Genomic DNA, 13697 nt, shown 5'->3' with positions numbered 1-13697 from the left:
TGATCAGGCAACTGTTCCCACATTTCAGTTTATTTTTAACCCACACCTTTGTGTGCTGGCTGGCTAACATCTCTTGTTCAGCCCCATGCACCCCTGAGGAATTATATGTAAATTACTTTTTCCTGCTTCTTTGTAAAAATAAATTTCTTGGTTTGCTAGAGGGGTTTTGGTCTCCTTTTAATTGAATCTTTTAAGGGACTTTACTATATTTGCATTCCAGAATAGGAACAGGGAGGACAAATTACTTATTATAGTAAATACAGGTGCTTCTTTTCCGCAACATATCTTGCCCAGGCTTGTTTGTTTTTCTCTTTTCATATTGTAAAAAGCATTTTACTAACTCAATTGTTGGAAGCCCATGGATGTTCTCCTTTTGTTCCATGGGAAATGCATTAACCTGCAGAATAAAATTAATGTACTGCCAAGGCAGATGCCTCACTAAACTTCTAGTTATTATTATTAGGGTTTTGCCCTCTTTTCAAGCCATTGGTTGTGATGAGTTGACCCATTTTAATTTGATTTCCTTTCCCTTTGATTGTATTTTAATTTGATACACAGTAGGAGTAGCCTTATTTACAATTCTGGCAAGTCCAGCCCTGATGGAGCACAATGCACTCCTCCCCACCACCCCACCCCACCCTGTAAGCCTAGTACGTGACCAAATCATGAACTGTTCATTTGACAGGTTTTTCAAGTGGCCCAAAGTGCCTGTCCATCTGATGAGGTTCTTTGTGTAAATCAAATATCTTATTGGATATGTACTGGCCTCTGGCTGCTTTACCACTCTATCCAGGAAGAGCATAGACTATCTGCAGACGCTTCCTCAGCCTCACAAAGGGTGTTTATGCCCAAAAGCTCGCTAAGAAGAATTTTTCCAAGAATTTTTCCAAGAATTTTATTAAAGTTGGTCTAATAAAAGATATTAGATTTACCCAAAGAACCTTGTCTGCCTATGTCCTTAGACTGACACAGCTACAGCCTATACCCCTGTCCATCTGATTATGTTTTACCTTTACAGCTTGGGCATCTGCATTTTTCTCTGCCAGTCATGGCTTTGTGGGGAGTAATTTCATGGGTGTTTGGGGGTGGTTGTTTTTTTGTTTGTTTGTTTTTTTAAAAATATACAGAGCCCTAAGAATCAAAGGCTATTTTATGTTTCAATCTCTGCCTTGCTGGCTTACTACTTGTCTTAGAGCCAATTTTTAAAGTGTGGTTTTCCCCTTTTACTTATTCCAGGCTCTGAGTATGCTTAATTTCAGATGCCTGACAAGCCATCTTTTATTAAACTGAATTACCTTCTTATCAGCTAACCAAATTTATTTGAGCAAACCATAGATTTATTCAAGTTCTTTTTTTCTTCATTACTTACAATTGAAAATGAGGGACCCATATCATTTAATGTTCTTTGCCTTGGTGCCATCGCCCATTGTGTCAAATTTTGACTTGCACAGAAACAGTTTAGCTATTATACTTAATGGTTGTCAGTGACAACAAGGATTAAACTGGGGGTGCCAGAAAAGTTTGCTTTTTCCATGGAGGAGCCAAAGAATTCCCCTCCTGGTTGCCATTTATAGCCTTCTGCCCAATTTTATAGCCCTCTTTAGCTCCCTACATAATTTCCCATGGCTGCTGTCTTTTTTTTTTAATGCAGTACCAACTTTTATGGGGAAGAACAATTTCAATTTTAACACTAAGTGTCACTGATCTACCCTTTACATTATGGGTAAGTGCTACAAAATCTTTTGGAGTCATACATTCTTGACACAAGCGAGTCGCCCACAAAAGTGGTTTCCTTTTCTCAGCCGATTTCCTGCAACTGTGCCTCTCAAGGCAAGTCTGTAGCAGCCTGTAGTGCTTTTGCTGTTACACCACAGAAGTGAGCTCTATATATAGCAAACTTTTTCTTAAGATGCTCCTTCTCCCACAAGAAATCCTTTAGCCGTTGATTCTGATGCTGGACTAAATTTGCATAAGACTTTGCAATCTTCCAGAGAACCCACACAGTTTCTGCTTGTATTTTCTCCTTAGTTACTTTTGGTTTGGTGGCAGTAACTAAAATATTGAATGCCTTACAAGCCTGTTTTAAGGTATCATGTCCCTGAAAGGCACTCAGACTCCAGGGACAGGAACTTTTTTCTTAGGCCTATTTATCTATCAGTGTCTCGTCCCCTACCAGTGTGAGGATACTGGTCTGGGGTGGACATAGCAATAGGCTGTGACCCTAGTCACCACAAAGAACTAGCAACTATAATTTGCAAGTGTCCCAGGTATCCCTTTCCCAAGGCCCAAAATGACCTACTTCCCTGGGAACTAATGATATGACTGAGGCAGGTCGTTTTAAACAGCTAAACAGACAACCTACACCCACAGTTGCCTGATGACCTACATCTACAATCATGCCTGGGGGAAGACCTTGTGTAAAGGCTAAACAGATGACATTTAGCCATGATCATCTGACAACCTACGCCCACAGTTGTGCCTTGAAAATGCGTGGCTTAGATCTCCCAAAAAGGCATGATCTGACCTGCATCCCTTTGCAGGCCAAAAATGACTGTGCCCTGCTGCTGGACCTACATCCGCAGTCCAAACAACACGAGGGAACTTATGACTTGATGTGCATTTTGCTGGGGTTATCTGACCCCAGCAGTCTTTCCTGCCCAAGTGCCAGAGGCTGGACCCGATGATCTCGCAAGGTCCCTTCTAGCCCCTAATATCTATGAATCCACAGCCCATACCTGTTGCCTGGCTGCCTCCAATTCTCCACCAATTTACTGCATCCCTATGAAACTATAATGAGTCTCCTACCAGGCAAGGAGACTAGGACATGGTTGTCCTAAACTAAAGGCAAGTTTACTGAACCCTAACAGATAGAATTGTAATTAAAACTGAAGTAGCAGTAGCAGTTAAAAAAATTTAGGTTTGTAGCTAGTCAAAGCAGATACTCACCACCCCAAAGTGTTGCGAATTCAACTTCAGGCTTTCTTCAGTAGTGTTCTGAAGGGTATGCTCTCTCACCTCTCTTTATATACCATATAGCTTAATTTTATGCATTAAGAAATGCAACTTAAGCCTTCCTCCTAATGGATATTAATAACTGTGGCAAAGTGGGGCTCCCCAACTAGCCACAGTGCTAGTTTCCCCACCTGCCTCTTGGCAGGCCACCCACCTGTCTCACCTTTCATGCCTTGTTGTTAGTTAAGTGGTTAATTTAGGCAGGAGGCTGCTCATACTTGCCCTTATGCCAGGGCACACTATCTGCAGCTCTGTTCCTCCCCTACCTCACAGCCCAAGCCTCGCAGATGATATCCAGGTGACAATGCTCCCGGCCTACAGCCAGACCAAGCTTAGCCCTCATTGTCAGGCCACAGACATACACACATTCATACCACCCTCCTCTCACCAGAGCCTCACACACTCCACCCCCTCTCACAGGGTTTCTTTCATGTGCTGACAACTTATACTGCCTTGTTCCCTCTTGGAGCAGGCCCCTTAGGCCATAGGCTTTAGCTAGCTCATACCTTGGGTGGCAGATGTACTGTCTTTTGGGCCTCTCCCACGACCCTCACCGGGGTAGTGGCCAGCCAATTCCCTGACCAGGTCCAAGGTTGCCCTGGCTCTTTCTTGGGGCAATGTTATACATTCAAACATACTGGGGCTCCTTATCTCTGCCCCACTCACTGGGGTCACAGGGCTTCCCTCCCCAATGGGCTCAGGTGGCCAGAGCCATGCCTGGGCCCAACTACCTCTGATGATATGTGGCCCACCCAAAGGTGGGGGCTAGGGTTAGGACACCCTGACCCACCTTTCACCAGGGTGGTAACTGGTCTGGAATTTCCTGGAGGCTCCCACACTACCATCAGACCACCCACACCCAACAGGGTACTGTTTTAGGTCATGCCCAGGACCAGGAGCCTCCAAACCAACCCCTACAGCTCCTGCCCTTATCACCAGGATGTTGCATGAAGCTTTGTAGCTAGGCAATATATACCTAGGCTACAGCCAGAGGTCTAACATGGGCACCACAATCAAGCACCTGCTGGCTGCTTGGCTTTGATCTTGAAGTGGCAGGCATCAACGGTGCCCTGCCACAATAACCTTGCTTCTGTTTGTCAAATATGGTTACCTTTGACTGCAGGTCTGTATTCTGAGGTAATCTTTTCATTCTTAGATGGGGATAAGTTTTGCTTTGACTGTCCCTCCTTTGCCCAAGTTCTGTTTATTCTAGGGGTGGACCGATAGAGATTTTGGGGGCCGATACTGATAACCAATATTTAAGGAGGTGTATCAGCCGATACCGATCCGCTATCCTGTACAGCTGCCTCCAGGTGGCAAGTCTGTTGTGTTGGAAGGGGAGGGGGGAGAGAAGGGCATGGGGGGCAGATCAACACCCCTGTGGTTAGGGAGGGGTGGAGCAGGGACAGGCACTGTCCAGCTGGGGTGGAGGCCCAAATTTCACCACAGCTTTGCTTCCAGCCCCGCAGTGCCAAGTGAAGCCCAGCTCCATGGCTCACCTCCACCCATGCGCTGGGACAAGCTGGGGCTGCACTGGGTGGCTGGCAGCAGCGCTGGGAGCAGAGCTTCAGCAAAATTTGGGGTGGATGCGACATCCTCCCAGCACCGCCAGGGCCTGCTCCGAGGGGCTCTTCTCAGTGGGGGTGGGCTAGGAGTGGGTGCTGGGTGGGGCTGCAGCCACCCCAGATTTTGCCGCAGCTCCACTCCCAGCACCGCCACTGCTGCCAGCCACCTGGAGCAGTCTTGGCTCTTCCCAGTGCATGGGTGTAGGTGGGACAAGGAGCTGGGCTGTGCCTGGTGCAGGGCTGGGAGCAGAGCTACAGCAAAATTTGGGGTGGCTGCAGCCCAGCTCCTGCCCTGCTCCCGCCAAGGAGAGCCCTGCATAGCTCTGGCTCCAGCCCACCTGCCTGCCCAGATCCAGGGGCACACACCCCACCCCACCCTTCCAGGGTGCAAGCAGCAGTGGCAGCTGCCCCCCCACATGGGCTATGTCCCTGTCCTGCACCTTTGCCCCTCCTGTGCAGTGCCTGCCTCTGCCCCCTTTCTCCCTCACTGTGGAGGTGTTGACCTGCCCCCAATGCTCCTTCCCTCCCCACTCCCCTTCCAATTTACCAGCTGAAGGCAGCTCTCCATGCTGTCAGATCTGCTCCATGCTGTACTGCGGCTGTGCACAGTACAGGCATTTATTGACCAAATTATCAGCCCCATTGGGCCAATAACCAATACAGCAAATTTTCCTTATATCGGTACTGATCCAATATCGGACTGCTGTATCAGAGCACTTCTAATTTATTCAATTTAGTTAGCCAACTTCCTGATTCATTTTAAGTTGGGACAGTATTTTTCCATCTGCTCCTTTCACTGGGTGCTGGTCTTGACCACAATTCAAACTAAGCATGCTGCTTGAGCTGAGCACAAAGGTCAAACCCAGGCCTGAAGGCCTCTGGGTCCCAACACTCTCAGGCTGATGCTGGTGGCAGCAGAAACAGGGTTCAGGGAAAGCATCCTAGACCAGTGGTTCACAACCTTTTTAGACTTCTGGCACACCTCAAAAATGCCAGCGCTGAGCTTTCACTTGTTTCTTGACTACAGAAAAATACAAAAGCAATTCCTCTGTTGCAAAGAACTCAGAAAGCTCACAGCAAGGCAGTGGTTTTGACACTGTGGATTTCTATTGGATGTCTCTGGGTTTATCTTATCAGTATATGCCTACCTAACAGTGCTAATATTGTGTGGTACCCTTAAAAGGATCTTATGGCACTGCAGGATGCCACAGCACCTTGCCTAAGAATCATTGGCCTAGGGGCTTGATCAGAGGTCAGGACTCCTGAGCTCTATTCCTGGTACTGCCACTGCCTGCACAGGCTAATTGACTCCAGGCATACAGTAAGCCAGCTGTGGGAGGGCAGCAAGAGTTCTGGTGAAAGACAAACATCTTGAGGCCTCTATGCACACAAATCTTCCAGGGTTATTTCCTGCCCCAACTAGGGTTACCATACATTTGGGTTTTTCTAGACATGTCCTCTTTTTTGGCCCCTCGCCGGCTATCCAGGCATTTTTAAAAAAATGAGAGCAAACATCTGGGTTTTTGCTGTGCCTCTGGCTTTTCCTGGGCATGAGCAGCTTGGATGCTTGCGGCTGGAAGCAGTGGGCAAGATGACTGGCTGTCTGGGGTCACGTGCTCTGCACCTGGGCCCAGCAAGCTGTTTCTAGGTAATAGCATGTGTAAGCATATGTGGGAACTGAGTGGGGAGCAGTGCTGGGGGTAGCAGGGGGTTGTGGGTCTGAAGTGCGGGGCACCGGCAGGGCGGGGGGGGGGAGCAGGGGTCTGTGGGTCGGGAGTGGAGGGCACCAACAGGGCTGGTGAGGAGTAGGCGGTTGGGGGTCAGGAGTGCAGGGCACTGACAGGGCTGGGCAGGCAGGGCTGCGGGTTGGGAGTGAGGGGTACAGGCAGGGCTGGGGGGCAGGGGCTTAGGAGTGAGGAGCATAGGCAGGGCACAGGCATATCATGCCCCACTCTCCATCACATTCCTCCTGCTTGTCTTCTCCCCAGTCCCAGCCCCACAGGTGTCCTCCTTTTTGATCATGGAAATATGGTAACCCTAATTGCCAGTGCAAGCCCCCACAGGACAGAACTGGGTCTCTGGCACACCACGAAATGCCAGCTCTGAGTTTTCACTTGTTTTTTGACTACAAAAAAGTACAAGAAAAATCCTTCTGTTGCAAAGAGCTCAGAAGGCCCACAGAAGGGCAGGGTGGCTTTGACATGGTGGATTCCTATCTAAAATAATTGATTTTCTGAATCGTGTTTGCTCAACTCACGGTGCTAACACTACATGGCATCCTACAGCATGTGAAAAGGATCTCAAGACTCCCTAGGGTGCCATGGGCCCCTGGATGAGAATTGCTGCCATAGGCTGTGGCTTAGATAGCCAACCAGAGGCTCCCATGGAAATCAAGGGGCCTTTTGTGTGTATGTGTATGAGCATGCATGTGTGGGTATGCACACATGTGCACCTGTGACAGGCAAGGTTCTGTGGGTAGATGTGATATCTTTTTTTAGACCAACTAAATAGTTGGGAAAAAGTTATTTGCAAGTTTTTTGGACAAACACCCCCTTCAGGCATTGGGAGACTGTTGCTGTTTTGAATTCTCCAAGGTAGAAAAGCTAAATGTAAAGGAGTGGAAGTTTGGAAGACAATGGGTAGAGATAGGAGGGGAGGGGAGAAAAGGGGTGAAAATGTGTGAAGGAATGCAAGTGGTCAATTTCAGGCAGGTACCTGGTGAATCAGATGTCAGGCGGGTTATAATGTGTCATAAATCCAATATCTATACTGAGTACATGATTTTTTGTGTCCAGTAGATTTATTAAATGAAGTTCATAGGCTCATCTACAAAAGGTGTCATGTAAATTCCCTTGGAGGATTAGAACTGAGAGATCGGGGAGAGTGGCTACCTTGAGAGATGTGTGCACCTAAAGGCAATTGGGTATTTTTGTCTCTGATGGATTTTCAGTGTGCGTTCATTCTGGCGCGCAGTTGTTGTTTGGTTTCTCCTACGTATTTTCCATCGGGGCATTTAGTGCACTGGATGAGAGATGTGACATTTCTGGAGCTGCAGGTGTAAGATGTGCATATGTCTGTGCACACAGGTGGGAGTGCACATGGTGTGTGAGGTATCCAGGTTGTGTGTGCGTGCGCATGCATGTAGGTGTTCACATGGGGGTTGGGTTTTTTTATGGAAAATTGTTCGTGTTCCAAGTCAAATCAGCCAAATAAATTCCACATCTGTGAGTCATTCAAAAATCAAGGTGGCCCTGCTACCGGCAAACATCCTCCACCCCAGCTTGGGGCTTCAGATGCTTCCAAATCCTTTGGCAGGCATCCTATGTGCAGACCCAAGCCCAGAGGCTTGGGGTTCAGATGCCCCCAAGTTTTGCTTGCCTTCAGCTGTATGGCCGCAGGACCAAGCTAGGCAGGAGTCTCCCATTTCTATACAGTCGGTGTGACACGTGCGTAGGGTGGCCATCAGAGGACATTCCAGTTTTCTGCTACTCTCTCCTCTATAGATGGGAAACCCGACACCTTTCTGTCCTGCTGCGGCTTGGCCCGCTCACCCGTGCGGCCCCGCCCCTTGCAGAGTTAACTCTTCCCACCCCACAGGAGCCCCCAGGATGCTCCTGGACCCCTCCTCCCCTCTTGCCTCTCCCCAGCCCCTGTGCGACCTCCCAACCTCCACCCCGTAGAGCCTACTTCCCCCATATGCCTGTGTGTTCGAGAGAAAAATAGAGGACATAAGGCGTCCAGTTTTGGATCAAGAGGACAACCGGACTGCCCTCTAGGATGGCCACCCTACATGTGTGTGCCGAGACAGCCATGCCACGAAGGCAGCAGGCCCAAGGGGAGCAGTCATGGTGGGGGATTTCCCGCATCCCCCGGACTGCAGCGCACTGTGGCCGAGACTACTTCCCATGATCCCCTCCTCCCCGCGCGCGGGCAGGAACCCTGGGGCGCGGCTCGCGTTTCCGGAGGGCCACAGAAGCCGGCAGCCCCTTCCGGCGCAGCCGGAAGCAGCGGTCCCATGGTCGGGCGGGATGACAGCTACACGGGCCGCTCGGGCCGCGCTGCTGCTACTGCTTGGGGCGGCGGCGGCGCCGAGCCCGGCCTGGGGCTCGCAGGGCGACCGGGAGCCGTCGTACCGGCAGTGCCTGACCCAGTGCGAGCAGCGCAACTGCTCGGGGGCCGCCCTGCGCCACTTCCGCTCCCGCCAGCCACTCTACATGAGCCTCACAGGTAGCGCCGCCGGCCCCGCCCCCGCCTCGAACGGCCCCGCCTGCTGCGGTTTGGCGCGCTCACCCGTGCGTCCCCGTCCCTTGCAGAGTTAACCCTTCCCACCCCACGGGAGCCCCCAGGATGCTCCTGGACCCTTCCTCCCCCCTTGCCTCTCCCCAGCTCCTCTGCGACCTCCCAGCCCCCACCCTGTAGAGCCTGCTTCTCGCATAGCTTGGCTGAGGGGGCAGACTGCAGCTTGTGGGGTGATGGGGGGGGGGGTAGGGGAGAGGGCTGTGAGCCGTCCTGAAGACTTGCTGGGGATAACTGGCTTGGTCCTGGGTTGCTGAGTGGTGCCAGGGTGGTGAGTGGGTGGGTTGATCACTTCTATCAGGTGCCTTAGAGCAAAGCAGGGTGCAGCCTGGCTGACCCGTACCCTCCCCAAATGCCACTCTTATCTCCTTCCACTGCCCTGTCAACTGCTTGGCTTTCTGCTCCCCATCCTGTGCTTCCTGCCCCATCTACTTAAGCGTCCACAGGCTCCCTCCGCTCATTCAGGGGGCGGTGGGTGCTGGTTGGCATGCTTTGCTCAATCTACTTCCGGATCTCTTGTTTTGAACCTGTGGTACACCTCGCCCCCCACCCCCTCCCCGTGTTTCTTTTTATTGGTCCCAAGCAATCGGGAATCACGCTCTCAGCAGCTTCTTTTTTTAAGGGGGCTCATAGTTGTTTGTGATGGGCCTAGGCCTGTGTCACCGAATGCAACAAATAGGCCTGTCCGAGCTGCTTCATCCACAGGCTCCCTTGACTCTTTCAGGGGGCAGTGGATGCTAGCCAGTGTGGTCTGCTGAGTGTCCCCTTCTGGATCCCTTGTTCTGACCCTGTTCCTGATTTCTTTTTTATTTGTCCCCAGAAATCTGTTGTTGCATTCCCAGTGGCCTCCCTTTTCGAGGGGAGCTTGTAGTTGGTTGTGGTGGGCTTAGGCCTGCATTCCCCGAGCCCAGCAAATCTGTCCAGTCTGCTCCCCTGCTTCCTACCCTATCTGACAGTGGTCTGCCAGTTTTCTCCCTACTTTGACATGTGCCACACGCAGAGGCTGCCCATGCCCATGCGCACTGTGAGTAGGTCACATTTACCTTAGACACACTGGGCAAGAGAGTACAGGGAGCTGGTGAAAACTGGTGCCACACTTTTATGCAGGCTGGATCTACTGTTGGGGCGTGGAGAGGAATCTGGAACTGGTGGCCCATTGAAAGTCCTCCCATATTGGTAGTGGAAGAAAGGTTATCTCCATGCTGTAAGGGTGTTGGCTGGAAGGTTGGTGGCTCTTAGAAGCAAACCAGCAGACTCTTTTCCTGGCTTGTTGGCAGCCTTACCAGATGTCTTTCTGACTTACCTTATCCTTGGTACAAGTCCTTCACACAGAGCTCCCTCCCTATTAGGACTGAGATGGTGGTGAGAAACCGTGCAGTACTACTCCCATGTGGCAGAGGTGTAGTTAGCTGTGCTAGCCTAAAATTAGCCAGAAGGTAGGGCAGAGATTGCCTTATAGACTAAATCAGAAAAGCATGAGCTCATAGCATCTGATAAAGTGAGCTCTTGCTCAGGAAAGCTTATGAATGTCTGCTTCAGTTAGTGTGTAAGGAGCCCCTCTATCCTGCCTTCCACTGTCTGACCTCTCCGTGAACCAAGCAAAGGGTCTTGCAATCTGGGAGACTGCCTTTGAGGTTAAGCCTCTGCTGCAGGGCGCAGCATAATACAGAGACACCTGATCAGTTGTAAACAAGCTGGTTCACGTACTGGAAGCCAATTCTTTGCTGCATCAACAAACAGCTTTGCAGAAGCAAATTTACCCTGCTGAGAAGCTGGGGATGAGATCATGCGCTTGGGTTTCTTGTTTGTTTGTGACTATAAATTGCCCCAAGCTAATTAGAACTGTGGTCAGAAGACGCCACCTAGTGCCAATGCCTTAAGCATTTAAGAGGAGTAAGATTTGTTGGTAATCCTTTTCATGGGACTAGCCATACAGCGGGGAGAGATGCTAGCCAAGCTTTTGGGCACCAGATGCATTTAAGCCAGTTAATTTTCTTGAACCATCTGAAAAGCAGGAGGCTTAAAATGGGACTGTGTGTTCCTTGAGAAGTTAAATCCGAAGAGCTGTCAGCTTTGATTTTTTGAAAGAGCAACTGGTAAAGCAGAGCTGTGGGTCTGGAGCTCTGTTGCTTAGATCCTTTTTCTTTCTCACAGATAGTTCTCAGTCTAAGAGGCTATCTTTCTGCTAGAATAAGCTCTGTGTTGCATCAGTCAACCTCTAATCATTGTCTCCATCTTCTTTGTCTGTGTCTCTTTCAGGCTGGACCTGCCGAGATGACTGTAAATATGAATGCATGTGGCTTACGGTTGGACGCTATGTCCAGGGAGGTTATAAAGTGCCTCAATTCCATGGCAAGGTGAGCAGAACTTTGCCGCAGAAAAACTTCCCTTTCACCTTATCCCTGAGAATTGTGCAGCAGCTCTGAGGAGGCTGCTTGTCTTTGCCCTGTTTTCTAAATAACCAGCTCTTGGAGCCAGGGCCAATCTTGTGGCAAAAAGGTAGGCCCTCAATTTCTTGGATTGCGGGGTTGCTTGGCCTTGAGTTCACTTACCTGTTGGGGCCATGAAGTCTTCCGCTTTCAGGAACATGATACTGGGCTTGGTTCCATCAACAACAGGAGAAAAACGAGGGCATAGCAGGCATTTACACATGTGCATTTTTGTCCTGTAATGCACCAGAGATGCGGCAGGTTGGAGCAGACTTGATTACTGAGTCTGCTCTGCGTACAAGCTGACGTGTACTGTGCTGCGCTGCATGCAGTTGTATAGGTGGTGAAATGTGCGTTAGCATGTTGAAAATGGCAATGGTGCACTTTTGAAATAAAACACTTCTGATGTGTTTTTAGTTCTCATTTTCTCAGTGCTGATGCGCATTTCACTGCTTATACAACTGCATGCACCACAGCATGGGGTGGAAATGTGTACAAATGCCTAGTGTTCCTGCATGTATTGAAGACTCCCAGTAAGTGTCCGGCATGGACCCTTTGAACTAAACTTCTAAACAGCACCAACTTCTTTCAGCCTCTGATTTACAGGCACATGCTTTTGGTTTTGCTAGAAATCTTAAGGTGTCTCTTTCCAAGGCATCCTTGAGACTGGAACGCTCTTGGAAATCCCAAAGCCATGTCTCTGAATGATGCTTGGCAGTGAACCCAGACAAGCCTGTCCACTTCATGCTGGCTACAAAAAACTCTAAAGAAAATCCCTTAAAACTGCTCAAAACATGTACCTATGCCAAATGCCCCTGCTAATCTGGTTATCAGAAAAGTCTTTGGCACATCTGACTTAATTTGGTTTTGATTTGAGCATTGTTTCTGTTTCCATGGAGACTTAGTATTGCAGGAGTAATGAAGAATGGTCTTGTGATTAAAGCCTTGACATAACACTGGTGATGGTGCTCTGTAAGGACTGTACAAGTGATGCTCTCCCATCTCTCATCCTTTGCCTTGTCTAATTATATTGTAGACCCTTACTAAGCCTGTGCTGTCTTCCTATACCTGTGCACAGCAGCTGGCAGCATAGGGTCCTTATGCCCAGAGATGCCACATTGCATTGTCTGTATGTGTCTGAATGTACAAGTTAATTTGCACCACTGTACAGACGCATGCAGGGCAGGTAAGGCATCTAACTACAGCTCTAGGAGCATGAGTTAAAGCCTTGCTCTAAACTGAACCTGCCACCAGTGATGCAGCTGTAAATGGGCATGTAGTTGTTCAGGTTTGGAGCTGAAAGTGGCTGGATGTGATAATAACTACATTGCTTCTTTGTGTGCCACTGGCTACGGAAAGTGGCACATACCATAAGCACAATAGTTCCATGGGCCCCTCGACTCAGGTGACCTTTGCTCTCACAGATCTCAGTAGGGTCTGGGCAGGGTCAGAGTTGGCTATAAATAGGTAGAGGGAACTGCCATGATAGAGGAGGCAGGCTTTAAATTCCAGCTGTGGCAGGGTTCTTAGGACAGAATGGTTTGCCTGGAACCACTGCTGCTCAAACTGTCTCCTACCTTTCAGGCACCAGCTCTTGCCTGCAGCAATTGCTTGAAGAGAACAGGACCTTTGAATTTGTGTCACTGATTGCTCGTCTCTTCCCTTTCTCCCCTTGATCTCTCTTTAGTGGCCCTTCTCCCGCTTCCTGTTCTTCCAGGAACCTGCTTCTGCCTTTGCTTCTTTACTTAATGGACTTGCCAACCTTGTGATGTTGAATAAATACAAAGCATCTGTCCCGCCTTCATCTCCCATGTACCACACATGCATCGCCTTTGCCTGGGTAAGTAGCAAAAATGTTTCAATGACCTGTTTCCCCCCACCTTCTGTTTCATGCCCCTATTATGTATCTTCCAGTTGTTGGATTTTTAAATAGTGCTGCTGTTTATAATAGCTGGCATTTAGACATGGCTTTGGGATGAAACACGCTTTCCAAAAAGTAGCTCTAAAATGCAGCCACTTCTGGAGTGGAACATAACAGCCATTTAACAGCACAAGGGGCCATCTGGAAATCAGGGTGTTTCAAGTGGCTAAAAATAAAAAACGGATTTTAGGGAGATATTTATCCAAAGAAAAATTCTTCTTTGAATAGCAGACGCTTGTATAACTTGAAGTGGGAGGGGTTCCTGTTCAGAGGTTCTGTGTTTTAGGTGGCAGATTCCTGTTACATGATAAGAGTTTTCAGATGCTAGGTTGAATCTGACTGTTGATTTCATAGATTTCATAGACATTAGGGCTGGAAGGGACCTCGAGAGATCATCGAGTCCAGCCCCCTGCCCAAAGGGCAGGAAGTCAGCTGGGGTCATAGGATCCCAGCAAGGTAAGCATCCAATTTACT

At 49.3% G+C, this 13697-nt stretch overlaps 1 protein-coding gene across 7 annotated transcripts in view; it reads left to right on the top strand.

Moving 5' to 3' along the window:
- Nucleotides 1-8565: 8565 nt before the first annotated feature.
- The window catches only part of PGAP3 (post-GPI attachment to proteins 3), a 98552-nt gene continuing 93420 nt past the window's right edge, over nt 8566-13697 (top strand). For 4 of the 7 annotated variants that reach the window (XR_002103768.1, XR_002103769.1, XM_019550297.1 and 1 more), the window contains exons 1-3: nt 8566-8804; nt 11133-11230; nt 12990-13142. Coding sequence is in view for 5 of the 7 variants with exons in the window: in XM_019550297.1 (XP_019405842.1) it covers nt 8606-8804; nt 11133-11230; nt 12990-13142 (450 nt within the window). In the remaining 2 variants the exon portion in view is untranslated. The remainder of the gene's footprint in view (nt 8805-11132; nt 11231-12989; nt 13143-13697) is intronic. The other 3 variants (XM_019550298.1, XM_019550295.1, XM_019550296.1) reach the window with 3 other exon arrangements.

Source organism: Crocodylus porosus, unplaced genomic scaffold (genome assembly GCF_001723895.1).
Source record: "Crocodylus porosus isolate Cpor-Errol unplaced genomic scaffold, CroPor_comp1, whole genome shotgun sequence".
NCBI classification, from domain to species: domain Eukaryota; kingdom Metazoa; phylum Chordata; order Crocodylia; family Crocodylidae; genus Crocodylus; species Crocodylus porosus.
The sequence above is the reverse complement of the archived record's forward strand: the minus strand, read 5'-3'. Positions and strand labels throughout refer to the sequence as shown.